This window comes from Rana temporaria, chromosome 7 (assembly GCF_905171775.1).
Source record: "Rana temporaria chromosome 7, aRanTem1.1, whole genome shotgun sequence".
NCBI classification, from domain to species: Eukaryota; Metazoa; Chordata; class Amphibia; order Anura; family Ranidae; genus Rana; species Rana temporaria.
The window spans coordinates 189,393,939-189,421,853 of NC_053495.1; the positions used below are offsets into that span (position 1 = coordinate 189,393,939).

Here is a 27,915-nt window from a genome sequence, read left to right on the forward strand (position 1 = left end):
ATTGGAACAGTGTTCTGTCTGTCACAGGAGATGGTCCAATGCTGATGGCGGAGACGGGACTGTGCATGTGTGACGTGACAGCCGAGTGAGAGGAGATGACGGTTCAGTGATTTTTCCGGCGGGCGATGAGTGCACGTGTATACAGAGACGAGAGATTAAATCACATTTTAAAGTAAGTCTGAAATACAAGCCAAGAAATCACAGCCAGCGAGTCCTCCTTTACAAATTTCCTCAGCTGTGACATTACTTATTAGACTCGATTCTAGTCTCTGAAAACATATGTTCCCTTCTTGCGGTAACTTTGTTATAATGACTCTAACAGCCTCTTAAACTCATTTTGTTAGACCAGTTGTTAAGAAACAGGATGTGCCTGACTAAGTGTCTTCATCTAGAAAAGCAGAACTGTTTTTGCTTTTTCACTAGTTGTTCATATAATTACTATACAAAAGGATATGTGCTCGTCCCCCTCCTTCCCCTCCGAGGTATGTGTGCTCATCCCCCTCCTTCCCCTCCGAGGTATGTGTGCTCGTCCCCCTCCTTCCCCTCCGAGGTATGTGTGCGCTCGTCCCCCTCCTTCCCCTCCGAGGTATGTGTGCGCTCGTCCCCCTCCTTCCCCTCCGAGGTATGTGTGCTCGTCCCCCTCCTTCCCCTCCGAGGTATGTGTGCTCGTTCCCCTCCGAGGTATGTGTGCTCGTCCCCCTCCTTCCCCTCCGAGGTATGTGTGCGAGACCCTTAGATTGCTTCAAAAGCTGTTTATTTAAAAAATGTGTTTTTTCCAGAAAATTCCCTCTTAAAATGTAGGCGCACGTTATACGCCGGCGCTCGTTATACGGTAATATATATTTTATTTTTTTTTCTAATCAAACGCTTGTCAGATCAGAATGTTTCAGACATCAGTACACTCCCAAAACTGATGTAAATCTATCAGTAATATACCCAGAAATCAGGATTGTCAGGAGTAGGAAACAGGCCTAACGAAGGGGCACAGAACTGCCTGGAAAAACACTGGGGCAGATTCAGGTACCTGCGCGCCTAGTTACAGCGGCGCAGCGTATTGTATTTACGCTACGCCGACGCAACTTACGGGAGCAAGTGCAGTATTCACAAAGCACTTGCTCCGTAAGTTGCGGCGGCGTAGCGTAAATGGGGCCGGCGTAAGCCCACGTAATTCAAATGGGGGGGGTGTGTTTTATGCTAATGTGTTATGACCTGACGTGATTGACGTGTTTTACGAACGGCGCATGCACCGTCCGTGTACATATCCCAGTGTGCATTACTCTCAAGTATGCCGCAACGACGTATTGGTTTCGACGTGAACGTAAATTACGTCCAGCCCTATTCGCAAACGACTTACGCAAACGACGCAAACAATTCAAATTTCAAAGCGGGAAAGACGTCCATACTTAACATTGGCTGTTCCACCTAATAGCAGGAGCAACGTTACGCCGAAAACGACTTACGCAAACGACGTAAAAAACTACCGCCGGGCGCGCATACGTTTGTGAATCGGCGTAACTAGGTAATTTGCATAATGTACGCCAAAAACGTAGGAGCGCCACCTAGCGGCCAGCGTGAGAATGCACCCTAAGATACGACAGCGTAAGACTTATGCAAGTTGTATCTTAGGCTAATGTCGGCGTATCTTGCTTTCTGAATACAGAAAGAAGATACGCCGGCGCAGATTTGAATTTACGTGGCGTATCTATGGATATATAAAATTCTCTCTGAATCTACCCCATTGTTTCTTTTACATAAAAGAACATGCAGACAAGCGCCATCCAAGTGCAGCAGTAGATAGATAAAAACACAGGATTTTATTGTACAACTATTCAACAACTCACACGATGACTTGTCAAAGAAGCTCATCTATCCTCCGCTATCCAGGCGTCTGCATTTTGCTGGGATGTGTGTTTATCTACTACTGCGCTTAGATGGTACTTGTCGGTTTCCTCTTTTATTGTCCGCACAACATTGCAATTTTACTCTTCTCATTGCGGCTTCTACTCTATAGAACAAACTGCCTGAAGTGTGGGTATCTAATAGACTTTGGACTTATCAAGAACTTTATAAACTTTTTTGTTTGCCCTGATCTATACAGGCCGGTCCTCATTCTGGGGAAAGTTAGCCGCTTTCCAGGTCCAGAGCTGCTGGCATTGCCTCAGTGCTTGTGCGGTCACTAAATACTCATTTAGTAAGTTAGTCAGGCCGTACAACGAGAGCTACCTCAGTTATTTGGGGGTTGCTGTACCAGGTGCCCCCAAGCTCACATTCTATCAACATTTCTGGGGCTTCGCTTTCTGGCAATACCAATAACTGTAGGCTGAAATCATGTTATCCTCTGATCTTAGAGTTGGATCTACCCCTGGAGTTCTCCACGTCTGTGTTGGGTGTGGTTGGGCCCTCTCCCCCCCCCTTTGCCGAGGTTTTAATGCAATTATATGACCCAAATCAACCAGTCATTTTGAAAACTGATCACAGAGGCCTCAAATGTGCTCCTGCACCATCCCCCACAAATCCCATATCAGATTTGTTCCTTGCCCTAGCACAGGGATATGCAATTAGCGGACCTCCAGCTGTTGCAGAACTACAATTCCCATGAGGCATAGCAAGACTCTGACAGCCACAAGCATGACATCCAGAGGCAGAGGCATGATGGGACTTGTAGTTTTAAAACAGCTGGAGGTCCGCTAATTGCATATCCCTGCCCTAGCAGCATCCAGGCCATGGGCCCCCAGAGACTCCAATTCTAACTTACTCCTGTCCTTGAAGGATGGGCTTGCCCCAAGGAATTACAATAAAGTACTAGAACTTCCAAACTGATGCAGTGCATACCACTATGAAACTAGAAGATCAGTCTGTTACTTCTACCTGTGCCGATTCCAGCCCTGGGTCCTTTAAAACTAATAAGGCCACAGATATTCCCTTTTCACCCACATTTTCAAATATTTCTCCATAGGGATTTGAAATATCCTGACAAGCTGTTTGCTCCCCCAAGTACTTATTCGTTTTATATCCATTTAGTGAAGATTAAAAAGAAAAGTGTTATTGCGCTGATCTAACTCTCCAAAGAACTCTCTGGGAGTGCTTTATATACTGTGATTAGTTCACAGTATATAAAGCACTCACAGAGAGTTCTTTGGAGAGTTAGATCAGCGCAATAACATTTTTATTTTTATGCACATCTAATCCCCCTATTGAGGGCTTATACAGTATTGCAGCAGATCACGCACAGTTTTAATATATTACTTTTGCGCCGGTGACACTTTTTAAAATTTAGTGAAGATTGTGTGCAGAAGTTGTCTATTATCGCTGTAGATCAGTGCCTGCATTAATAGATGCCTACTATTCTGGTAAAGGACATGCCAATCTTTAAGCTATTGGAAGCCCTTTCTAGGGCTCTATTCTTGTTAGTTGGCCTCACCCTTCATCTGATTCTGGAGGTAACCTTACTTTGTCCAAATTATGTCTGACTGGTCTAAATCTATTAGGAGACCACTGCTACAGTTAATCCCTTGCTTAAAGGATGAAGCAGGTAGACTTTTTGACTACTGTAGACATTAACCACTTAAGCCCCGGACCAATATGCTGCTAAATGCCCAAAGGCGTTTTTACAATTCGGCACTGCGTCGCTTTAACAGACAATTGTGCGCTCCTGTGACGTGGCTCCCAAACAAAATTGACATCCTTTTTTCCCCACAAATAGAGCTTTCTTTTGGTGGTATTTGATCACCTCTGCGGTTTTTATTTTTTGCGCTATAAACAAAAATAGAGCGACAATTTTGAAAAAAAATCAATATTTTTTACTTTTTGCTATAATAAATATCCCCCAAAAACATATATAAAACATTTATTTTTTTCCTCAGTTTAGGCCGATACGTATTCTTCTACCTATTTTTTGAAAAAAAAAAAAAAAAAAAAACCGCAATAAGCGTTTATCGTTTGTTTTGCGCAAAATTTATAGCGTTTACAAAATAGTGGATATTTTTATGAATTTTTTTTTTTTTTACTACTAATGGTGGCAATCAGCGATTTTTTTTCGTGACTGCGACATTATGGTGGACACTTTGGACAATTTTGACACATTTTTGGGACCATTGTCATTTTCACAGCAAAAAATGCATTTAAATTGCATTCTTTACTGTGAAAATGACAGTTGCAGTTTGGGCGTTAACCACAGGGGGCGCTGAACATTTTAGGCTTCACCTAGTGTGTGTTTACAACAGTAGGGGGGTGTGGCTGTAGGTGTGACGTCATCGATCGAGTCTCCCTATAAAAAGGGATCACACGATCGATGCGCCGCCACAGTGAAGCACGGGGAAGCCGTGTTTACATACGGCTCTCCCCGTTCTTCAGCTCCGGGGAGCGATCGCGACGGAGCGGCTATAAACGAATAGCCACGCCGTCATCCCGGATCGCTCCCCGAGGAAATCCGCCCGCCGCACGCAGCGGGGGGGGGGGTCCCTATCGGACCCGCGGAAAGGCAAGGACGTATATATACGTCCTTCTGCCTGTCCGTGCCATTGTGCGGATGTAAATAGTTGTGCGGCGGGCGTTAAGGGACTAAAGATGCTTACTTGCATTTCTCCAACCTTTCAGCACATCAGAGCTTGCTGTAGGGCCCCTGCACTACCAGTTTATGGCTCAGCTCTGCACCCTCTCATCCGCACCTCGGGTATCCACCAAGGTGTTGGCCACAGTACTAGCCCTGCATTTAAATTAAATACTTAAAACAGACAGTGCAGGCTCTTTTGGACAACTCCAACTTGTAGCTGAAGATGGTATCGGCCTACACGGAGCTCCCAGTCTGGAGGCTCAGGATAGGCGATATGAATAAAGAATAGTATATTCAGGTTTCTTTTGCTTCCTGATGTTAACTGCCTATTGTTAACCTGAGTGGTTTTACATCATACCATGTTTAAACAAGGAATGAAATTGCTTGTTTTTGTATATTGTACAGGACACCAGGGTTGGGTCCTGGACGGGTGCTATACACTACAGCACCACTATTTGGGATATGGTCCCTTTAAGTAGCGGGAAGAGTGTTCAGGGGGGTCACCCAAAGTGGGTGAAGGATTCCAGGTAAGAGTTAATCCAGAGAGGACTTGCTCGCAGTTCTCTGTCTTGATAGAGTAATTTGGGGCCTGGAATTCTGGAGGCTCTAAAGTGCTATTTGGGTGGGAAAGAGCCTCCACTCCTAAACAATGAAGAGCCAGCACACAAGGTGTTAACACTCCCAGAGAACCACCCATAAGACAGGAAGTGGTGCTGGAGGTGTGTGAAGGAGTGTGGAGGTTGCACCTGTGAGGACAAGCTGGGAGTCTGATAGCTGCTGTTCAGAATACAGTGAGGACTTTTGGAATACAGGGGGTGAAGACCCGTCTACCAACGAACTGTATGTGTTTTGTTTTGACTTATTTTTGGTGCTGAAGATAAGCAGACTTTATTTGATGCTAAAGCTAAGCAGACTTTTCTGTTATAAGTTTTTCCTTGTGTGCTGAGAAAAGCCTTATTTTTGGTTGATCTATGAATAAAAGCCTTTTTATGTTCCCCCAAACGGTTTGTGCACTTAATCCCACCAAGCAATAGCCCCCGAACGTTACAATATATTCTAGAAGAAATCACATAAAAATACCAGTTTCAATAACCCAGTGCTGTGCATAACAGCTCTGCTGAAATATTTCTACTTGCGCATTCCTCACCTGGTATATTTTGGCATCCCTCATTAGCTTCTCCACAGGGTAGTCACTGTTAAAGCCATTGCCACCGAAAATCTGCACAGCGTCTGAAGCCACCTGATTGGCGATGTCTCCGGCAAAAGCCTTGGCGATGGAGGCGTAGTAGGTGTTCCTTCTGCCTGCATCCACTTCCCAGGCTGCTCTCTGGTATGCCAGGCGAGCCAGTTCCACCTTCATGGCCATCTCGGCAAGCATGAATGAGACAGCTTGATGCTAAGACAGATTTGAAGAATATATATCGTTTAATATATATATATATGTGTATGATATAGCTATACCTGAATTTTTTTAAACCTAACCAGTTTACTTTAACCCCAAATCCAACCCCCTAATCCTCAACCTTACACCCAACTATCCACCTTGTAATATTTAAAGCGAACCTGCAAAAATGCAAGGTCTGCCCATCTTGTAGACAACACCCCCCTTCCCAATGTATAAAAGCTGTTATATGGGAAAAGGTCAAAGTGGCGTTCCATTTGTTTTTGTGTTAAGTCAGCAGCTTAAAAAACATAAAAAAAATAAGTGTAGCTGCTGACTTTTAATAAACACGCTCACCTGTCCCAGGATCCAGCGATGCTGCCGCCTGAACCGTTAATTCTCTCCAGTGCAGGCATCGCATGGGCACCCAACGCTGGCACAAGTATGGTCACCCGGCTGTGACAGCTTGCGGCTTCACTGCCGGGTGCCCATACTTCACATGCATGAGTTGCGCTGTGCCTCCTTAACGGTTGGGCAATCTTCCGCTCGAGTCGCCTAGGCAGGCCGAATGGAAGTCGGAGCTGGGTACCTGTCAAAACTAGGTACCAACTCCCCACCCCAAAAAAATGACATGCCAAATGTGGCATAGAAGGGGGTGAGGAGGCCTTAAAACGGGGGTTCACCCTAAAAAAAATGTTCTTCTTTCTAGCATGCCATCAAGCATACTAGCGCGAGCTACAGTATGCCTTTATTTTATTTTTTGGCGCCGTACTCAGTTTAATCTCGTAGTGAAGTTTCGTAATGGGCGTTCCTATGCAGAGGGAAGATGATTGACGGCCGGCTATGCCGCGTCACGCTTCCCGAAAATAGCCGAAATAAAACTTGGCTCTTCATGGCGCCTGCGCAGTCAGCTCCTAGTCTGTGCGCAGGCGCCGTATAGCGCCGTGAAGAGCTGAGACCTACTCCGGCTACTTTCGGGAAGCGTGACGCGCCATAGCCGGCCGTAAATCATCTTCCCTCTGCATAGGAACGCCCATTCCCCGCGGGGAGTCTGAAACTTCACTACGGGATTAAACCAAGTACGGCACCGAAAAAATAAATAAAGGCATACTGTAGCTCACGCTAGTATGCTGGATTTAAATGGTAGAAACTTGTTAATTAGGGTGAACCACCGCTTTAAAGTGGAACTTCCACTTTTGGGTGGAACTCTGCTTTAAAAACACAAAATCCTGCACAATGCTGAGAGATGTTTTTTTTATGAAATTTGGATTCTGAGCTTTGCAGGGGCCCTGGGAGAAGGCCATGTGATGTCACTGATCCATACAATAAACAACTGTAAGCTGCTGTTGTAGGGAAAGTAACTTGGGTTGGCCATACATGGATCAAAATTCAGCCGGTTCAGCGGGGAACGGATACATTTTGATCCATGTATGGCCTACCTGGTTGTACAAAAGTCGATCTATTGCCTTGTGTACAACCAGTTTGTTGCGTTTTTCCCCCAAAAATTGTGGGTAGTGGCCTACAAGATAAGCAAACTTTGTATTTACGATCTGTACACACCTATATTATTGTGCAGCATTCACATACCTCAGCAAGGACTTTTCCAAATGTCTTCCTCTCCATCGCGTATTTAGTGGCTTCATCCAGAGCTCTCTGGGCGAGACCGACAGCACCGGCAGCCACCTGTAACAAGGATATGAGCAGTCATGAAAAGGTCTTTATCCAACTGTAGAGAACTTTCTATAGAACAGAGATCTTACTGGTGGTCTGGTCTTATCAAAGGCCCCCATTGCGATCTTAAACCCGGCCCCTTCCCCAATCAGGACATTCTCAGCGGGAACTCTGACGTCCTCAAACACAATGCCCCTGGTGTCTGAGCATCGCTGACCCATGTTCATCTCCTGCAAAGAAAATAAATGATTTATTAAAATAAGAAAGCAAAAACCATGTACAACTTTTTTTATGGTTTTATTTAAAAAAAAAATAATTGTACTGTGAAATACTGAAGCAGAGCATGATCCCCTCCCTCCCTTCAGAGACTGGGCCGCAGGGCAGTATTCCAACATTACGACCCCAAACACCTCCAAGACGACCACTGCCTTGCTAAAGAAGCTGAGGGTAAAGGTGATGGACTGGCCAAGCATCTCTCCAGACCTAAACCCTACTGAGCATCATCAAACAGAAGGTGGAGGAGCACAAGATCTCCAACATCCACCAGCTCTGTGATGTCATCATGGAGGAGTGGAAGAGGACTCCAGTGGCAACCTGTGAAGCTCTGGTGAACTCCATGCCCAAGAAGGTTAAGGTTAATATTGACACTTTGGGCCCAATTTGGACATTTTTACTTTGGGTTGTACTCACTTTTATTGCCAAGAAAAGCTCAATTAAAATGTATCCCTTTAAAAATTCTATGCAAGTCTTTACATTGGTCCGTTGCGCTTCCATTGTGGTGTTAAAAATCCTGCTTGCTGCATTTTTGGTCAGATTTAAAAAAACAAACACACGACAACCTCGCCTGCTGTGTGCAGTGGTTTTGCACAGAGCAATCCTGATCCTCTCTTCACGGGTCCGCCGCCGCCCCTGGCTCTTCTCCCTTTACTAATGGCCCTGATAGCAAGCCGCTTGCTATGGGAGCACTGGTGCGTGCTGGCTCCCGAGCCCCACTCTATTCGTCCATAAAACACACAGAGCTTCAGCCTTTACAACCACTTTATTTTACATGGGACAGTTTTATGGAGCTCCCAGAGTACAACTATTACTGCACTGCTGGGGCTTTGACAGAAGAAACACTGCTCTCTCATACATCAGCAGCTGTTGCCACCACAGTGCGTTTACGCATTCACCAGATCTCGATTGCAGATGGCCGCGCCAGAGAAAAAGCAGTGTAAGGAGAAGTTTGCCTGCATGCACGTTTTTTTTTTTTTTTTTTTTATTGGGACAAGTGTTGGGGATATAAAATGTAATTTTATAGGGAAGGTGCAGTTCCCCTATAACAAATATGTAAACCCAATCATTAAAATCATTTAAAGAAAGGCTTTGGACCTCTAGTAATAATACTCAGGTATTTACCTTTCTTCCAATCTGTACTCCAGGAGCGTCAGCATCTACAATAAATCCAGTAAATGCCCTTCCTGTTGAGGATTTGGGGTCAGGATTAGTCCGTGCCAAAAGAAAATACCTGCGGAACAGAACAAAACAGATTGTTATGTAGCTGGAAACAGAAGCAAGCTAAAAATCTGGTGGCCGCTTAAATCGCTGTGCTACTTTTTTTCGCAGTAACCCGTGCTAGGGAGGCCTGTACAAATTATTCTGTGCATCATTCTTTTATTGCAAATTTCTTCCCTTACTTTAAAAGTCCAATTATGTTTTTTTCTTTAAATATACCTTTCTTGCAGCAGTCTTCTAAGTAGTTTAGCATATGAACTGCCTGAGTCTTCTTCCTGCAGCAGAGGTGGGCATTTCTAAATGCTGCACAGAGCAGCAATGACATAATGGGGCGCCCTGTTCCCGGCAGCATTCTATTGTGAGCCCAGTGCACCCCAAAGAGGGTTGATTTTGAACACCCAGTGCTCACAGAGGTAGGGCAGTAAGGAACCTGGACATTGACCTCAAATATAAGCTTTCACAAACGCATAGAAAAAACCTCCAGACAGACAAAACTGTACTGGATGTCAAATTGCCTTTATACATTCCCCAATAACAGCACTGCCTTGTCAGTCTGCCATGTAAGCTCCTTCAGTTGATCGGTCTGCTGCCTCTCATCAGTTAACCAAAGGAGCTCAGCTAACTTGCTGATAAACTACCTTGAGTCTGACCTGTCAATGGTTTTGTCTCCCTTTCTGTTATGATTGGAGGGCAGGTACTGCAGCAGTCTGTGTGGCTGAAAATGTGTCCTCACCTTTCCAATAGAGTGGGGGTTAAGTAAAAGTGGTTGTAAAGGCTGAAGGTTTTTTACCTTCATGCATTGTATGCATAAAAGTAAAAAAAAAAAAAATCTTCAGGCTGGGTTCACACCCAATACCGATGCAGCTCCCAGCAGGGGTCCTGTGCTGAATTCAGACCTGAAAACAGACCAAAAAACGAACGGCACTCCTGTGCAAATTCACACCAGAGCTTTAGCGGAGATATGCAAACCGGCTCCATAGAGAGCTGGCCAAAATCTCCGGCTATAGCGAATTGGAGGCAGGAGAACCCACCTCCAATTCACAATAGTGTAAACCCAGCCTCAGTGTTCAGCCCCCCCCCCCCCCTTATACTTCCCTAAGTCCGATAAAGCAATGTGCACGAGACCCCACGTTCTGCCGGCTCTCTGCCTCCTGATTGGCTAAAATGCAGCAGCAGGAACCATTGGTTTCTGCTGCTGTTAATCACATCCAGTGAGATAGGAGTGAGGGATGGGGCCGAGCCATGCTCTGTATCTCATGTACGCAGAGAGCCAGCTCGGGAGCGAGTATGTATGAGTACCCCCACAGCAAGAGGCTTGTACACCTGTTTACAGCCCCCTAAAAACTTACCGGAGCCCCATTGCAATCTATCAATATGCACGAGAGTCTCAGCTCTCCGGGAACTCTCCCTGGCTCAGACAGCAGAATGAGCCATTGGCCAGTAAACCAATGAGGAGAGAGAGCCGAGACTGGGGGGCCCAAAGCGCCAGTGAGGGACCCAAAAAAAAAAAAAAAGGGAGGATTGGGGCTGCTTTGTGCAAAACCACTGGACAGAGCAGGCAAGTATAATATGCTTGTTATTTTTTTTTAACAATTTTTCCTTTACAATCACTTTTGAGTTGTGTGTAAAGTTTAATTGCATTGTTATCAATGTTTAGCAGACAAGCAGAGCTTCCCCTTTTAATAAAACAGTTTTATTAATGATTTTTAAAAATTGTTATATAGGGTTACAATTTATAATTTGTACACTAGATGGCGCTGGAAGTCAACAATTGCTCCTCCTAAAGCGTTGTTCCACCCGCAAATTTTTTCTTTTTTAAAAAGTCAGCAGCTACAAACACTGTAGCTGCTGACTTAATAAGGACACTCACCTGTCCAGGGAGCCCACAATGTTGGCCCCCCAAGGCAGATCCGTCCATCGGTTTGGGTGCAGGCGCCGCCATTCTAATTAAGGGAAACCGGCAGTGGAGCCTTGCGGCTTCAGTGCCCGTCTCCTACTGCGCATGTGCCAGTCGCACTGCGCTTTGTGAATGGCTGTCTCTCTTCTGTGACACACAAGACAGCAGGGGGGCTCGCTGAAGAAGAGGCTGTGACGGCCTGCGCTGCGGACCGTTTGGATCGGAAGTACATGCTGTACTTCATAAAAAAGGCAAGTTAGAAGAAAAAAACATTTAAAAAATTTTTACAACCCAAAAACGAGGGGTGGACAGGTGGTCTTTAGTTTAAGACCACCTCTCAAAAGTGGTTAGAACTCTGCTTTAAGCATTTAAATGAGTTTTATATTTTATAAAGATGGTTTTTATGTCATGGATTTTATGAGGTAATTTTATTATACTTTTAATAAAGGACAAGTTATTTTTTAAAATGAAGCACTATGAGGTTTTTTTACTTTTTGAGCCATTAAGTGTAAACTAGGTTCACACTACTGCAAATCGATTTACTAAAGCTGGAGGGTGCAAAATCTGGTGCAGCTCTGCAGAGAAACCAATAAGCTTCAAGTTTATTTTTATTTTTTGTCAAAGCTTTATTGAACAAACTGAAGTTAGAAGCGGTTTGGTTTCTATGCACAGCTGCTCAGACTTTGCACTCTCCAGTTTTATGAAATCTGTGTCGCAAGTCACTCTGCAATGGGAGTAAAGGGCCCCGGGATCATTGGGCCCTGAAGGTTCTAGTTATGCCTCTGGAGTTACTCAAGTTGCACTAGTGTGAACCAGTACTGAACCAGCCGGAGTCCGAACTCTTCCGAGTTCGGGCTCTGTGACTGGCCGGAGCCGCAATGACGTCACTGCTGCGCATGCATGCGGGAGCCGCCGTTTATGGCACATGACTCTGAGAAATGGCTCGCGTAGCCATAATTTCAGAGCACATGCGCTGGTGAGGTCACTGGCTGCATTTATAGTAAATATCCAAAACGGTGCACTTTTTATGAGAAAGTTATGCCATCTATAGATAAGCCTTATTATAGACTTACCTATAGGAAAAAGAGAAGAACTAAAGACAAAACTTTGTTTTGGACAGAGTGGAGATGGATTAGAACCTGTTAAGAAGATTCACCCTCTCCATGTGTCTTGATTACCATCTTCAGTGAAAGTGAAAAATCCCACATTTTGGGTTGTCCCCAAAAAAGTAATAGTGGGGAAATCTTCCAATGGAGACACTAGTTCTGGTGAACTGGGGGCCCCCCCAAAGGGATTCCGTTAATTTGCAGGGATTTCCTCTTACTTCCTGTTTTGACTATGGGACAGGAAGTGAAGGGAAATCTTCAAAACCCAATGGGAGACAGATGAAAAAAAAAAAAAAAAAAAAAGACCCTCCCTTACTCTATCCAATATAAAAATAAAAATACTATATAGGAAGAGAGACTACAGACAACTAGAATCCTGACCTACTGCAACAGAGGGAGAGGGAGACAAGTCTAGCCTTAGGAGGAGATTTATGAAACCGCTTTAAAAGTCAAACTCCTATCCATAGCTAAAATACACATTTTCTGTCAACTTTGTCTGGTTCACATGGATCATACTAAAGCAGGGATCCTCAAACTATGGCCCTCCAGCTGTTGCGGAACTACACATCCCATGAGGCATTGTAGACCTCCGACATTCACAGACATGATGGTAATTGTAGTTCCTGAACAACTGGAGGGCCTTAGTTTGAAGATCCCTGTACTAAAGCGTACCCACTAGGGTGGCTTTGATTAACCCACACAGGGATTCACAGGTGTTCCATGCATCCCTATGCAGGCAGTCCCAATGATCTCAATTGGAACACAGCAGCTGAACTGACAGAGATGCTGCTCTTAATCCGACATCTATGCGGGTGCATGGCCCTGAACACACACTGGCTGCACTGGGGTCATGCACCCGCACCGATGTCAGATTGGGAGCAGGGTCTGTCTGCTGACATCAAAGTGAACACCTGTGCATCCCCATGTAGGTAAACATGGCCCTCCACAGGCTTATGCTTTACTTCACCCTGTGTAAATGAGGGCTAAGGTCCAAAAGAGCAAGGAAGAAATAAAATACATAAAATGACTCAACAGCATACCAGTTAGCTTTGCCCCCATTGGTGATCCACATCTTCTGTCCATTGATGATGTACTCATCGCCCTTCTTCTCTGCTCTGGTCTTCAAGCCGGCCACATCTGAACCAGCTCCAGGTTCAGTTACACAGTAGGCCTGTAGGATAATGGTTGACTGGTTATAGTTTAGCAAAATACAAACTTTCGCGGTCAGCAAAAGGGCCACGTTGGGTTAATTCCAGATACGATACACAAAATTGGAGAGCATGTCTAGAAGACCGACCTTCATGCAGTTGAACTAGACATAAAAATTTATCTGTAAATTTTACTATTGGCAAAAGGTATTTCCATGTTCTTGGTTGTCTAATTCTCCTCCCACTGGCCCCCAACTTCTGTCTACTGTAGCCAATATACGCAGAATGGAACACCTGACTGCGCCAATTGAGGATTCAATACCAAGGTTTAATAAAATTTGGGACGATTCTGTTTATTGCCCTGAAGCCATTCTTCCAGAGCCTTACGATCGGACTACCATCGGACTTTTCCGTGGATTTTTGTCTGAAGGGGCGTTGGCCGTGAACTTGTTCTGCATACACACGGCCCAACATTTACCAAACCACATGGTTTTTCAGCTCTTTACCGCCACCCTTTGGACAACTTCTGCTATTGTTGTCTGATGTTTAGCATTGGTTCGGAGCATGCGTGTTTGTACTTTGGATTTTAGTTGGACGGATTTGTGTACACGATCGGATAATCCGACGTACCAGATTTGTTGCCAGATAGTTGGTGAGCATGAACAGCCAACATTTGTTGCCGGTAATTCCGTCAACAATTGTCTGATGGAGCGTACACACGGTCGGATTATCCGACAAAACACGTCCGTCATACAATTATTGTCGTAAAATTGGATCGTGTGTACGGGCCTTTACGCTTACTTTTGCAATGCTGATCTTCTGAGTTTTCACATTCTGAGATCCGTGGATATATAATCTCACTCTTGGCTATATACTGCAATGTAATATCCCATTCATAAAATGAAGGCTGGGGTGTGCATCACACGAATTTTCTGTGCACTTAAAGTGGTATTATTGGTTCGAGTTAAAAAATAAATAAAAACAACAAACATACCATACTTACCTCCACTGTGCAGCTCGTTTTGCGCAGAGTGGCCCTGATCCTTGTCTTCTAGGGTCCCTCGCCGGCTGTCTTGGCTCCTCCCTGCATCAGCTAACCCCTCCGGGAAGCGCTTTCCCCAAGGGGGACCCCTTGAGGGATCTTACAGTTAAAGAAGACCGTGCTCTCTTCCCAGCCTTTTTTTTCCTTCCATTCAAAAGAATAGCGCTCCAGATTTAGAAGCCAGCAGAGAACAATGCAAACAGCATAAAAATAACTCCAAACTCTCTACTTACACACATCAAAGGTTCTTCTGTCATTCTTCCCAGGTACTTCTTCTGCTGCGCCTCATTGCCGGCTATGATCACTGGCATTTGCTGTAAAAATGAACACATCTGTCACCATCTTTGAATACTGTGGGGATTATTTACGAAAGGCAAATCCACGTTGCACTACAAGTCCTCTTGGAAGTGAAGTCGCTGTAAATCTGAGGGGTAGATCTAAAATGAGGGAAGCTCTGCTGATTTTATTATCCAATCATGTGCAAGCTAAAATGCTGTTTTTTATTTTCCTTGCATGTCTCCCTCGGATCTACAGCGACTGCACTTCCAAGTGCACTTTGCACTTGTAGTGCAAAGTGAATTTGCGTTTCGTAAATAACCCCCAAATGTTCTTTCAGGGCTTCAGAGCGCCAACAACAAACCTTGTAATCACACCAAGTCTTCTATGTGAAAAGCATCCCTAAGGCTTGGTTCACACTTGTGCGGTGACAGACATCGCATGTGATTCGCAACCGAATTGCTGTGCAGATCACATGCGACGTCTGTGCGATGTGAATTTAGCCATACAAACTGTATGGTGGAAATCGCATTCGCTCCAAAATCATGCAGGACCCTTTTTTTGGTGCGCACTGGAATCGGATCGCATGGGTGTACCATTTAACACTTTGCACTGCGATACGATTTGGGGGTGTCATTAACTTTACATTGACAACCCCAGTGGTTCACAGATGTCAGTGTGAACCAGTGTGCGATTCAGGTGTGATGTGGCAATCCGCACTGAAATCTGAGGGTTTCCCGCATCGTACCAGTGTGAACCGGGGCTAAGTGTACAAACCATATTCTGCCTTTTATTGTCTCGGCTTCATTAGTTGAGTAGTTTCTATGACCAAAAGAACGTTTACTTTTAGAATACTACTGGGCCTAATACATAAAAAGGTGCCAATAGGAAGAATACTTGTTATCCATGGCAGACAAAAAATAAAAATAAATAAAATCTGCCTTTTTATGCTGCTTCCATGTAGCCATGAGATCATTCTACGTTACATTTATGACAAGTCCAGTTTTGGGGCCAGATTCACGTAGCGCAGCGGATCTATAGATCCGCTCGTTCTACGTGAATTAAGATCCGCTCCCGCAAGTTTAGGAGGCAAGTGGCTAATTCACAAACCACTTACCTCCAAACTTGCGACGGCGGATCCTAAATCCCCCGGCGGAATTCAAATTCCGCGGCTAGGGGAGTGTACTATTTAAATCAGGCGCGTTCCCACGCCGATTTAAATGCGCATGCGCCGTCCGGGGAATTTCCCGGCGTGCATTGCTCCCACTGATGTCACTAGGACGTCAGTGGTTGCGACGTGAGCGGGACTTGCGACGCGCGTGTTCGTGAATCGGCGTACGCAAACGATGTAGGAAAATTCAAATTTGACGTGGGAACGCCGGCTATACTTAACATTGGCTGCGCCTGATAAAAGAAAGGGGTAAGTATACGACGGAAAACCGCTATGGAAACGACGCAAGAACACTGCGACGGGTCCGCGTACCTTTTTTGAATTTGCGTATCTCTCGGATTTACATATTATTTATCGTAAATCAGAGGGAACGCCCCCGGCGCCATTTTTAAATTGAAAAAAAGATCCGACAGTGTAACACATTGTAACACTGTCGGATCTAGCCCTATCTATGCGTATCTGATTCTATGAATCAGGCGCATAGATAGGACCAGTGTAAGTCAGAGATACGATGGTGTATCTGTAGATACACCGTCGTATCTCTTTGTGAATCTGGCCCTTAATATGTATTCCACAAGATGTAGTAACAGAAATGTAAAGACTGCTCAGATGTCGCCCTCTAGGGGTGATGAGCGTTGAATCTCATGTTCACTCATGCCCCCCTCTTGTTGCTAGTTCCTGGCTACAGAATCTCCCCACACTGATCCTGCAATGTACACAATAACAGAGAAACACAAACACCCCCCCCCCCCCCCCAAAACAGGACAACTTAAAAGCATTCTACAGGGACTGTAAAGCTGGTGAGGGATAAGCTAGATGATGCTGGATGTCCAGCTAGGAAATGCACACAGAGACAGTCACAGTGTGCAGTAAAATCAGAGTAAGCCATTTCAGTGCAGGAGAGGAGCATGTACAATAGTGATGGTAAGGCTGGAGTTCAGTTTTAGCTCTTCACATACTCACCCCCAGGGAGTTGGCCTCTATGGCGGTCTGAATACCAGTACATCCATAGGCAATTTCCTCAGTAATTAGACAGGTGTCAAAGATGCCAAGGTTCAGGCCACCTGTAGGAAGACCACACATACATGAACAGAGGAGTCACATGACAGGACACAATGCAAACCCATACAAATAAAAACTGGCACCGCAACATGTGATGCTAATCAGTAAAAGATTATTATGCATGAGGACATAGAACAAATATGTATCTTTTTCATAGCTTTATTTGTTCTCTGTCTGGAGTTCACTCACTTTTATGCACTACATGTACGTATCCCATCTTCAACACATTCTATTGGCCGGTGCAACAGCTCGTCACGGTAATGGACCAATAATAATGTGTAAGAAGCAGAAGGAACCAAGAAAACCTCAACATTACCAGAAGTGCCAGAGCTTTGCCAGCCCAGCAGACCTGCACTCTATACAGGAAAGCACCTTTTTGGAGATTTTTTTTTTTTTTTGGGGGGGAGGGGGAGAATAAAAGTCTATAAATAATATATTTAGAACAAACAATATAATCTACATTTAAAAAAACAAGTTGATCTTTGGGAACATGTTACATGCTCCACCAACAACATGTTCCCACTCCTTCAGCCTCTCCCCGATCCTGATCCCCCCCTTATTTTGACAGCAGCTGGGGATCTTCTTCCCGCACCCACTATCACAAATTGAAAAGAATGCTGCCATGGGGGGCTCCGCCCACATGACCGCATACAGTCGGTCACAGAGATCTATGAATGAATAAAGTATAAGTGGCAACAGCCATTAACATCTGCAGCCGTTTGCAGAGGGCAGTGTGAACTGCCTGCGGGGGAGATGCGATGCGGTAACCGGCACTGGAATCGCACCGGTTCCCGCACCGTAATAGTGTGAACCCGGGCTAAACGATAAGTTCACCTTTAAGCGCCCTTTTTTTCCCCCCTTACAAAAATATGTGCATGTATTATTTTTTCCCCCAAGAAGCTTGGAAAACATTACACTCGTGATCAGTGGATCAGAGGAGGTGCAATGCCAGACTCCTGCAAACAAGCCATGTAGTATTCAGCCTGTACCTACATAGGGGCTGACTGTTTACATGCTGCAGGGCTTGTGGATGAACCATGAGGCCGCTCAGAGACTTTGCCGTTTCACAATCAGACAAAATATGAGACACACTGAGTGATCTTACCGCAGCTTTCTGGAATATGTCCGTTCATCAGACCAAGTTCCCAGGCCCTCTTGATGAGGGGAACCGGATACTACGACAAAAGAGGATTGCTTTAATAAGATTGCAATGCTTTGTAATTGCTACAAAGAAAACAAACACAGCTCACCTCCCCGCTTTTGTCATAATCAGCGGCTGCTGGAACGACCTCTTCCCTGGCAAATTTCCGGGCTGTAGCCTGAAACTCTTTCTGCTGCTCGCTGAGCTCTGTGTAGGAAAAAAAATAATATGCAATGTGCAGTTACACATGGAAACAAAACAAATTCCAACATGGAGGATGTCACTGCTAACTTCCTTCTGAAAATGCTAGTTGCCTGGCTTCATGCACAGATGTCTATGCAAGTCGCACCCGAAATCGCCAAAAGTAGTGCAGGAATTTCCTTTTTCAAATTGCTGCGGCACCGCAAAGTCAGCTTCGCACCGATTTGAAAAGAGAGATTGGCAGTAATAGGCTTCACCTGTCAAATCGCATTACAGGTCGCTCCAATGTGATCGGGGGCACAAAGATCAATGTAAACAAGGAAGGTTTATGGAGAGGGGAAGGTGTTCTGTAGTCCATCAAGGAAAAACTCGGCAGAGATGACTACACTACCTGGGGTTTCAGCGACACACAAGCAGCTTTGTCAGCTCGCTACAGCAAGATTCTACTTGTAGAATTTACAAAACATGAGATAAATGTGCATTTCGGGGGTTTGTTTACAGTTGCATTAGTCCTCTGAAGAGCAATCCACATTAAATCGCTTTTATGAGGATGTTTGACAGAAGGGCATTAAAGTGATTGAAAAGTCTTGTTTTTTTTCTACAACAATAAACATGTTATACTTCTCTCCTCTGTGTAGTGGATTTGCACAGAGAAGCCCAGATCCTCCTCTTCTCAGGTCCCTCTTTGGCACTCCTGGCCCCTCCCTCCTGTTGAGTGCCCCCAGAGCAAGTAGCTTGCTATGGGGCACCCGAGCCGAGCCACAGCTCCCCGTGTCCATCCAGTCACGGAGCCGTGGACTGGTCTTGCCCCCCCCCCCCCCCTCTGTCCTTAATGGCAATATTTAAGTTTATTTTGCAAAGCAAATATACAAAAATCAAATACTTTCAACAGGGTACATTCTCTGTACTGCAACGCAGCGCATAAATACACTACATATCAATACAGTTGCAAGCATACAATTAAATTACATTCATTCAAACCATTCTGCGGTATGATGCCTGATGTGTTGCGCAGAGTTGTGAAACCCCGAAACATCACATCGTGCATGACGCCGCATTACCCTGAAAACAGTAGTTCAAAAAAGCGTGTCAAGAAATGTCAATGTCAGGGGGAAGGGGAAATCTTCAGATGTCCTCTTCCTCCTTAAAAGGAGTTCTCTAAGCTAAAACGCTGTGCCCGGGCTGTAAAACTATACAAAATAAACTTTCACTTACCTGCCTACGATCCCCCGTTGTTCCGATATCGCCGTCCCGTTCTCCGGTCCCGGTCTCTTCCACTTCCTGCGGGTCGGTGACTCACAGTGCGCTCAGCCTATCAGCGGCCACGACGGGACATTGCTGCGGCCGCTGATAGGCTGAGTGCACTGTGAGTCACCGACCCGCAGGAAGTGGAAGAGACCGGGACCGGAGAACGGGACGGCGATATCGGAACAACGGGGGATCGTAGGCAGGTAAGTGAAAGTTTATTTTGTATAGTTTTACAGCCCGGGCACAGCGGGGGTTAAAAGTTTTAGCTTAGAGAACTCCTTTAAAGTCCATCAAGGTATCCTGTCCTTAATGGCTAACTGACTGTTTGACAGCAGTGGGAGCCAATGGCGCCACTGCTGCTTCTCAGCCAATTAATAGGGACAGTCTCAGACAGGTGAGACACTCGTGGACATCGATGGACAAAGATGGGGCTCAGGTAAGTATTGGAGGGGGGGGGGGGGGGCTAATGCACACAGAAGGCGTTTTATCTCAATGCAAAGAATGCATTAAGATAAAAAACCTTCTGCCTTTAAGCACACCGCTCTCTATGCAGCAACTATGCAATTTGCACTTGGACAGGTCACGCTCCATTGGTGTTGTGATGAACACAATAGAAGGGATAACATTTGCAGCGCTGTGGTGCAAAACATCACAGTCATAGGATGTGTATATCCCCGTACTTCTGCTGCCTTTGCACCTTGGGGGAGCAGTAAAAATGTGGCTCTGTCACATGACTTTACAGCTCCCCAGACTATATATATATATATATATATATATATATATATATATATATATATATATATATATATATATATATATATATATACACATATATATATATATATATATATATATATACACATATATACACACACACACACACACACACACACACACACACACAACCTAGGCCTAAGAGAGATGTATTGCATATATTTGCCAATAAAAGCTGATCTGCGATTACTACACAGCAGTACTCTTCTTTCACTAAGCACAATTACTTCTTTACAAGTCAGACCCGGTTTCCCTATAACAGGGGATTGTCTGTGCCGCCCATTTAGACCCGCTGCCAAATTCTACCCAGGCTCTCTGGCAAATTCCTCAGATGCCAATCTGCAGATAGTGGAAACTTACCAAAGCTGAAGCCAGGATGGGAGGCGGGGGAGGCAGAGGCGGCAGTGTGGGGGGCCGTGGACTGGGCTCTCCAGCCTTGTTTAGTGAGGTGTTGTAGCACCTGCAGAAAAAAGTCAGATAATTAGACACAAAAAAACAATCTAAACTTTCCAACAACTCTCCTCAATATTCCGATACGCCACGCCCGGCCACGCCATTCATTCACAGAGCTCTTTGTATTAATGAACTACAAGTCCTGACATCTTTTGTAGCTGTCGGCTTGTAGTTCTCAAGGAACAAGTTTTATTAAATTTTCTTTCAAAATTCCAGCTTCTCTATGAACCAATATACCATTAACCACTTAACCCCCGGACCATATTGCTGGTCAAAGACCAGAGCACTATTTGCGATTCGGAACTGCGTCGCTTTAACTGACAATTACGCGGTCGTGCGACGTGGCGCCCAAACAAAATTGGCGTCCTTTATTTCCCACAAATAGAGCTTTCTTTTGGTGGAATTTGATCAACTCTGCGGTTTTTAGTTTTTGCGCTATAAACAAAAATAGAGCGAGAATTTTGAAAAAAGTGAATATTTTTTACTATAATGAAGATCACCCAAAAATATATAAAATAACAATTTTTTCCTCAGTTTAGGCCGATACATATTCTTCTACATATTTTTCGTAAAAAAAAAAAAAAAAAAATCACAAGCAGCGTTCATTGATTGGTTTGCGCAAAAGTTATAGCGTTTACAAAATAGGGGGTAGCTTTATGGCATTTTTATTAATATTTTTTTGTTTTACTAGTAATGGCGGCGATCAGCGTTTTTTTCGGTACTGCGACATTATGGCGGACACTTTTAACACATTTTTGGGACCATTGGCATTTTTATAGCGATCGGTGCTATAAAAATGCATTGGATTACTATAAAAATGCCACTGGCAGTGAAGGGGTTAACACTAGGGGGCGGGGAAGGGGTTAAGTATGTTCCCTGGGTGTGTTCTAACTGTAGGGGGGGTGGACTCACTAGGGGAAATAACAGATCGCTGTTCATATATTGTATAGAGACAGACAGACAATCAGGCATTTCTCCCCTGACAGGACCGGGAGCTGCGCGTTTTACACACACAGCTCCTGGTCCTCGCTCTGTAACGAGCGATCGCGGGTGCCCGGCGGCGATCGCGCCCACCAGGCACACTCACGGAAGTCGGAGGAGAGCGGGGGGCACGCGTGCGCCCCCTATTGGCTGCTGGGCGAGGTGACACCAAGCAGAGCCGACCTGCCGCCGTATAACTGCGGCGGCTGGTCGGCAAGCAGTTAAAGTACTTCTGTTGCAGAAAAGAAAAAAGTTTTCTATGTATTTTAGAACAAGGCCTTACCTCGGCCTCCAGCTTGTTCCATAGAAATGTTCATGACTTCCTGTTAAAACACAGGAAGTAATTCACCAGCTGACGTCGTTCACACACACACCCTGTACTATCAGATTATAAACATATAGCGAGCTTCAGGGCCCGTACATACGATCCGAAAATCAGATGAAAAATATAAATTTGAGAGTGATAATCTGATCTTTAGTACAGAGCTTTCGACAGCCGATCACGACAGTTCATTCGATATTATCCGACCGGACAAGCATGAATATATTTCTTGTACGATACCAGATCGGACGATTTTTCATTTAATCAGTACAATTGTCATTCAAAAATACAAATACGCTACAATACAATACATAACGTCCAATTTTTTATTCTGTCGTACGAGAATTTTTTTTTTCGGATATTGCGTACGGCCCATTAGGCTGGGTTCACATTGGTACGATGGTCTCAAACGGTGATCTCAGCAGGGGGGACAGCGATGGTTTCAAAAACCCATTGGATAAGCATCTGAACGACCACAACATACAGGGATATACAATGCAATACTGACATAATCACACACACACACGTTGGACTTGATGTACTTGGGTCTTTTTTCAACTTCACCTACTATGTAATTTGCACCGCATTGCTGTGAACACCACATGAGATGTCTGTGTGATGCGAATTCAGCCACACAGTTTGTACACATGTAGCTCCATTTCTACACGTGTGCAAAGTTTGTTGTCGGGGGGGGGGGGGGGGGTAAGGGATCTACGGCTGGGGAGCGCCGATTTTTCAAAGCCGGGCACCCCTTCCATAGACTCCCATGCTAAATGTCAGTCTAGGCATGGGCACAGTGAGGCATGGGCACAGCGAGGCATGCAGATGGACACCCTAGGCCAGTGATGGTGAACCTTGGCACCCCAGAAGTTTTGGAACTACATTTCCCATGATGCTCATGCATTCTGCAGTGTAGGCGAGCATCATGGGAAATGTAGTTCCAAAACATCTGGGGTGCCAAGGTTCACCATCACTGCCCTAGGCTTATACTTGAGTCAATAAGTTTTCCCCGTTTTTTGTGGTAAAATTGGGTGCCTCGGCTTATACTCGGGTCGGCTTATACTCGAGTATATACGGTACTATCCGTGATACAATTTTTCAGGACAAGCTTTGGGGTATGTCCCCTTCACGGTCCCAGCAGTACTGTACTAGTGTTCACACCCATGTGATGCGATTCTGGCAATCGCACTGCGTTTTGCAAGCCGTTTCAGGATGTCGCTAGGATAACATTGACACTCAAAGCACATATACCGTATTTATCGGGGTATTGCGCGCTCCGGCGTATAGCATGCACCCCTAAAGTGGACCCGACATTCCTGTAAAAAAGATTTTAGTACTTACAGTTTTGGTGTCTTGCGCGGCGTCCATCGGCGGCCTCGTCGGGTCCGGCGTCCGTCTGCGGCTTCGGGTGTCCTCTTCGTCGGGTCCAGCGTCCTTCCCGCGCCGAGTTTGAATACCACGCCGGCATATACCGAGCGCAGTACACTCGTGTATAGTTGGGCAGGCTTGGCTACTCTCGCGCTCACATCCTGTACTTTCGGGACGTGAGCGCGAGAGGAGCCGAGCCTGCCCGACTATACATGTGTGTACTGCGCTCGGTATATGCTGGAGCAGTATTCAAACTCGGCGCGGGAAAGCGGGTATCGGCGTAAATCGCGCACCCATGATTTTGCCCTGATTTTCAGGGCAAAAAAGTGCGCGGTATACGCCGATAAATACGGTATTTACAGGTACAATGCACATGTATTACTATTTACAGTGAAAAGGTGCATGTATTATTGTTTTGTATAGGAGCCTTCAATTCTGCAGACTCTTCCTCCAGCTCCCTGTCTGTACCGAGGTACATAGTACACAAGGTGGAGTCCGGACTGCTGTTAGCGAACTCGGGGGGCCCTGTACAGCCTGGCAGACAGGAATAGTGAACCAAGCCTAACAGGCGGCTCCAGCCACATGAACAAACCACTCACCCATGCAACCAGAACACCAGTGAGAATGAGCCCTTACTTATTATTATTATCATCATCATTATTATTTATTTGGGGGTATTTTTTATTTTTATTTTTCTTAACAGCCCTGTGGGGTTGGTGAAATAACAGGGGTATAAAACAGACACTCAACGTCTAAGTTCCCACATATGCGTTTTTAATCAAATCCAATTTGCATAACATGCGAGTGTGACCGTCATTAAACGGAGCCGCGGTTCTGTTTTGAAAAGGGTCCCGTTTTTACAAATCCACCCTGTCCCTAAGTGAGAGAATAACGCCTGGAGTGGAATGTGTTCCTAGCAGAGATATGAGGCGTCATTTGATCCGCAATCAGTGACTTGGACGTTGCCTTGCTGACCTTTACTCTAGTAACGGGTGTATGGAAAACATTCCTGGTGTGAGTACATGTAGCGAGGAGCCATCCCCACCATCTCTGTACAATCACCTCCACTATATAACCAGTGCTGCTTCACCATCTGTAATAGAGGTCTGCTCTGCCGGGGTCTCCATCTTTGGTCATGTGACCATCGCCCTCCTTCCGTGTGATAATATAAAATAAAGTCATCAGTAAATGGCCACAGGAAACTTTTATATTTCACCTTCCCCAGTTCCTCCCTCGCCCCATCATCAACATGCTAGTCAAATGTTTTTAACCCTAGTTTAAAGCGGAGGTCGACCCAAAAATGGAATTTCAGCTTTTCCGAATCCTCCCCCCCTCCGGTGTCACATTTGGTGGGAATCAGATACCAGTGTAATACAGGTATTTTGCTCCCACTTTCGGGCATAGATAGCCGCAGTATCTGCGGATATCTATGCCATATGCGACCCCCCCTCCGCTGTCTTCTGGGAGACACACAGGTCCCAGAAGATGGCAGGGACCAGTGGGATAACGCAGCACAAGTCCCGTATGCGCAGTAGGGAACCTGGAAGTGAAGTCACAAGGCTGATTCCCTTACCTAAGATGGCGGCACCTCCACCCGAGAGACAGATCGGCTTCGGGTGCCGACATCTCAGGCGCCCTGGACAGAGATGAGATAAGAGTCCTTATTTTAGAAGTACGCAGCTGCAGGATTTGTAGCTGCTGACTTAAAGAAAAAAAAGAAAAAGGCAGAACTCCGCTTTTAGAGTCTCTGCACTTTTCTATGCAATGCAAACAGATCATGGCTGTTGGGAGGGGCCAGCTCCTGAATGGCTAACTGGGCTTGATTGACAGCAGTGGGAGCCAATGGCATCGCTGCTGTGTCTCGGCAATCTGGAGGGAGAGTCTTGGGTGGCCGAGGCAGTTGTGGACGTCACTGGATAGAGGGAGGCTGCTGCACACAGAAGGTTTATCTTGATGCATTAAGATAAACATTCTGACTTTACAATTCCTTTAAGTTCTTTTAATTCCGGAGGCTCGTCATCCCTGGGGGTTACTTAGGGGGTAGTCTTCATGTAAATACAGTCTGACTAGGAACGCCTACTCCTCCAAAATTGCATCTATCCATCAAAGCATGTTCTCCTGTAGCTTGCATCAGTGCCGGGACCTCTTGAGAATAGTACTGAGGCACAGGGTGCTGCAATGTTTTCGGGAAGCTATGTACAGCACAAACTTGACGCTCTTCTTTTGTTTATAGCGCAAAAAATAAAAACCGCAGAGGTGATCAAATACCACCAAAAGAAAGATCTATTTGTGGGGAAACAATTATAAAAATGTCATATGGGTTCAGTGTTGCATGACAGCGCAATTGTCATTCAAAGTGTGACAGCGCTGAAAGCTGAAATGGCTTGGGCAGGAAGGGGGTGTGAAAGTGCCCAGTATTGAAGTGGTTAATAGAAAAAAAAAAAAAGACTTTACAATCACCCTAAAATTCAATGAATGAAGGGGATGGGCCAGGAAGTTAGATGATGCTGGACGTCCTCCAGCCAGACTGACATTTAATGCATATTGTGAGAAGCTCACAGTGTGCAGTGAAATCAGAGTAAGCCATTTCAGTCAGGAGAGGAGCTGGAACTGTGCAAGACTGAAAGGACAGTCTTGAGTTCAGCTTTAGGCCTCATTCACACTTGTGCGACTTTTCCTGTGACTTTGGACTTTAGAGTCGCATGACAAGTCTAAATGGATGAGCTCAGGCGTGTTCGCATAGAACACGTGCAGAGCCCGCCAGGAAGTCGGCACCCGCGCTGCGCTAATCACAGCCAGGCAGACATTTCCCGATGCTCGGCTGCAGAGATCGGGAAATGTCTGCCTGGCTGTGATTAGCGCAGCGCGGGTGCCGACTTCCTGGCGGGCTCTGCACGTGTTCTATGCGAACACGCCGGAGCTCATCCTTAGACAAGTCGTTCCCCATAATTCCCAATGACAACCATTCATATCTGTGCGACTTCAAGTCTCTCCAACTTCGAATGAGGAAACCTGCACTACTTTGGTGCGACTTCAATGCGAGTTGAGGTCCATAGACCCCAAGTTTACATAAAACATTCCCTGAAAATCGCGGCAAAGTCGCTGCTACAAAATCACAGGAAAAAAAAAAAAAAACGTTCAAGTCGCGTCAGTGTGAAAGCGGCCTGCAAGAAAGCTTTGAAAACTTGCGCCTTCCCCTGCCCATTAGGGACGAGCTCCGGCGTGTTCCCACACTCCACGTGCAGAGCCCGCCAGGAAGTCGGCACGGCGCTAATCACAGGCGGGGAGAAATTGTCCCGATGCACGGCTGCAGAGATCGGGAAATGTCTCCCTGCCTGTGATTAGCGCAGCGCCGTGCAGTCTTCCTGGCGGGCTCTGCACGTGGAGCGCGCGAACACGCCGGAGCTCATCCCTACTGCCCATGAACTACAAGATCACGTGACTGCAGTGTTTGGCTGTCACGTGGTCCGAAAACACCCAATCGCAATGAGCGATAGTGAGCTTTCGGTTAGGCGACGGTAACTGTGCTGGGCGCACGCTCTCAGCATGCGTGTACAATTCACGCAAACGCTAAGGACCCAGCGCTGAAAGGCTGCATATGTGCGTACGGCCGGCGCCAAGGGGGTTAAACAAAAAAAAAAACGTACATTCTGGCATTGTACGATTTTTTTTTTCCCCCTGTTTCTCCCTTTGGGATGAAGTGTCGCAATTGGCTCTGGAAAAGCTGCGTACTAACGATCAGATTATCAGACGATCGCTCTGAAATCGCTACTTTTCAGTGGATTTTTTAATGTATACGAGGCAGAAGTGTGAACGGCGCCAAAACTTGGGACCTAGTGCAGCCCGCCCAACATGCGACAAACGCACCACAGACGCTCCAACACCTTTTTTGGTCGCAGAGCTTAGCACGTATTTTGTCATTGCACAAAAATGTGCATTTTCTGTCTGCGTTTGGGGCGCGAATAACTCAAATGCGCGTTTCAGGAGCGTATAAACAGAACGCAGCCTGACACATATAATACGTGTCTGCGCACACACTACTGACAAATCACCCGATATACACTCAGCTGTACATGAGCCCCAAGGGAGTCTCTGTGAAGAAACAAACATGGCCATAAAGGTGTTCTCCTTCTCCTCCCCCCATTCCCCAGCTTACCCTGGTCACCCTGAGAGAAGACATGACTGCACACTCCACACAGCAACAAAGGACGTTCACGGCCGTCAAGGTCAGCTGACCTGCACTCCGGGTCACGTGTCTGGAGTCTATGCATACCATAATGCTCCGTCACATAGAAGTGTCGTCATTGTCCCTCAGCGGCCATCTTGGTTTCTGGCAGCGCAAACATTTTCTTTCTTTGTTGCACCTCAGAGGACACGAGGAGTAGTGCCCTGTGCACTGTATGTCCTGCTCTGCTGTCACTGGTCACTGGTTTTAAAGAACAATTCTGGGCAACAATTCTTGTAAAGATCATTTTTTGTTGTTGTTTTTTTTTGTTGTTTTTTAGATGCATAAAGTGTTTTGCTGTTTTTTGTTTTTTAGATGCAAAAAGTGTTTTGTTGTTGTTTTTTAGATGCAAAAAGTGTTTTGTTGTTGTTTTTTAGATGCATAAAGTGTTTTGCTGTTTTT

At 45.6% G+C, this 27,915-nt stretch overlaps 1 protein-coding gene across 1 annotated transcript in view; it reads right to left on the minus strand.

The window, feature by feature from the left end:
• ACADM (acyl-CoA dehydrogenase medium chain) overlaps positions 1 to 27,550 on the minus strand; it is a 30,189-nt gene extending 2,639 nt beyond the window's left edge. Inside the window, exons 1-11 of the mRNA XM_040360675.1 lie at positions 27,445 to 27,550; positions 20,525 to 20,624; positions 18,051 to 18,148; positions 17,906 to 17,975; positions 16,702 to 16,802; positions 14,525 to 14,605; positions 13,142 to 13,272; positions 9,003 to 9,111; positions 7,694 to 7,834; positions 7,521 to 7,616; positions 5,700 to 5,948 (exon numbers count right to left, since the gene is read on the minus strand). Of these exons, the coding sequence (XP_040216609.1) occupies positions 5,700 to 5,948; positions 7,521 to 7,616; positions 7,694 to 7,834; positions 9,003 to 9,111; positions 13,142 to 13,272; positions 14,525 to 14,605; positions 16,702 to 16,802; positions 17,906 to 17,975; positions 18,051 to 18,148; positions 20,525 to 20,624; positions 27,445 to 27,468 (1,200 nt within the window). The 5' untranslated portion in view covers positions 27,469 to 27,550. The remainder of the gene's footprint in view (positions 1 to 5,699; positions 5,949 to 7,520; positions 7,617 to 7,693; positions 7,835 to 9,002; positions 9,112 to 13,141; positions 13,273 to 14,524; positions 14,606 to 16,701; positions 16,803 to 17,905; positions 17,976 to 18,050; positions 18,149 to 20,524; positions 20,625 to 27,444) is intronic.
• Positions 27,551 to 27,915: the final 365 nt, after the last annotated feature.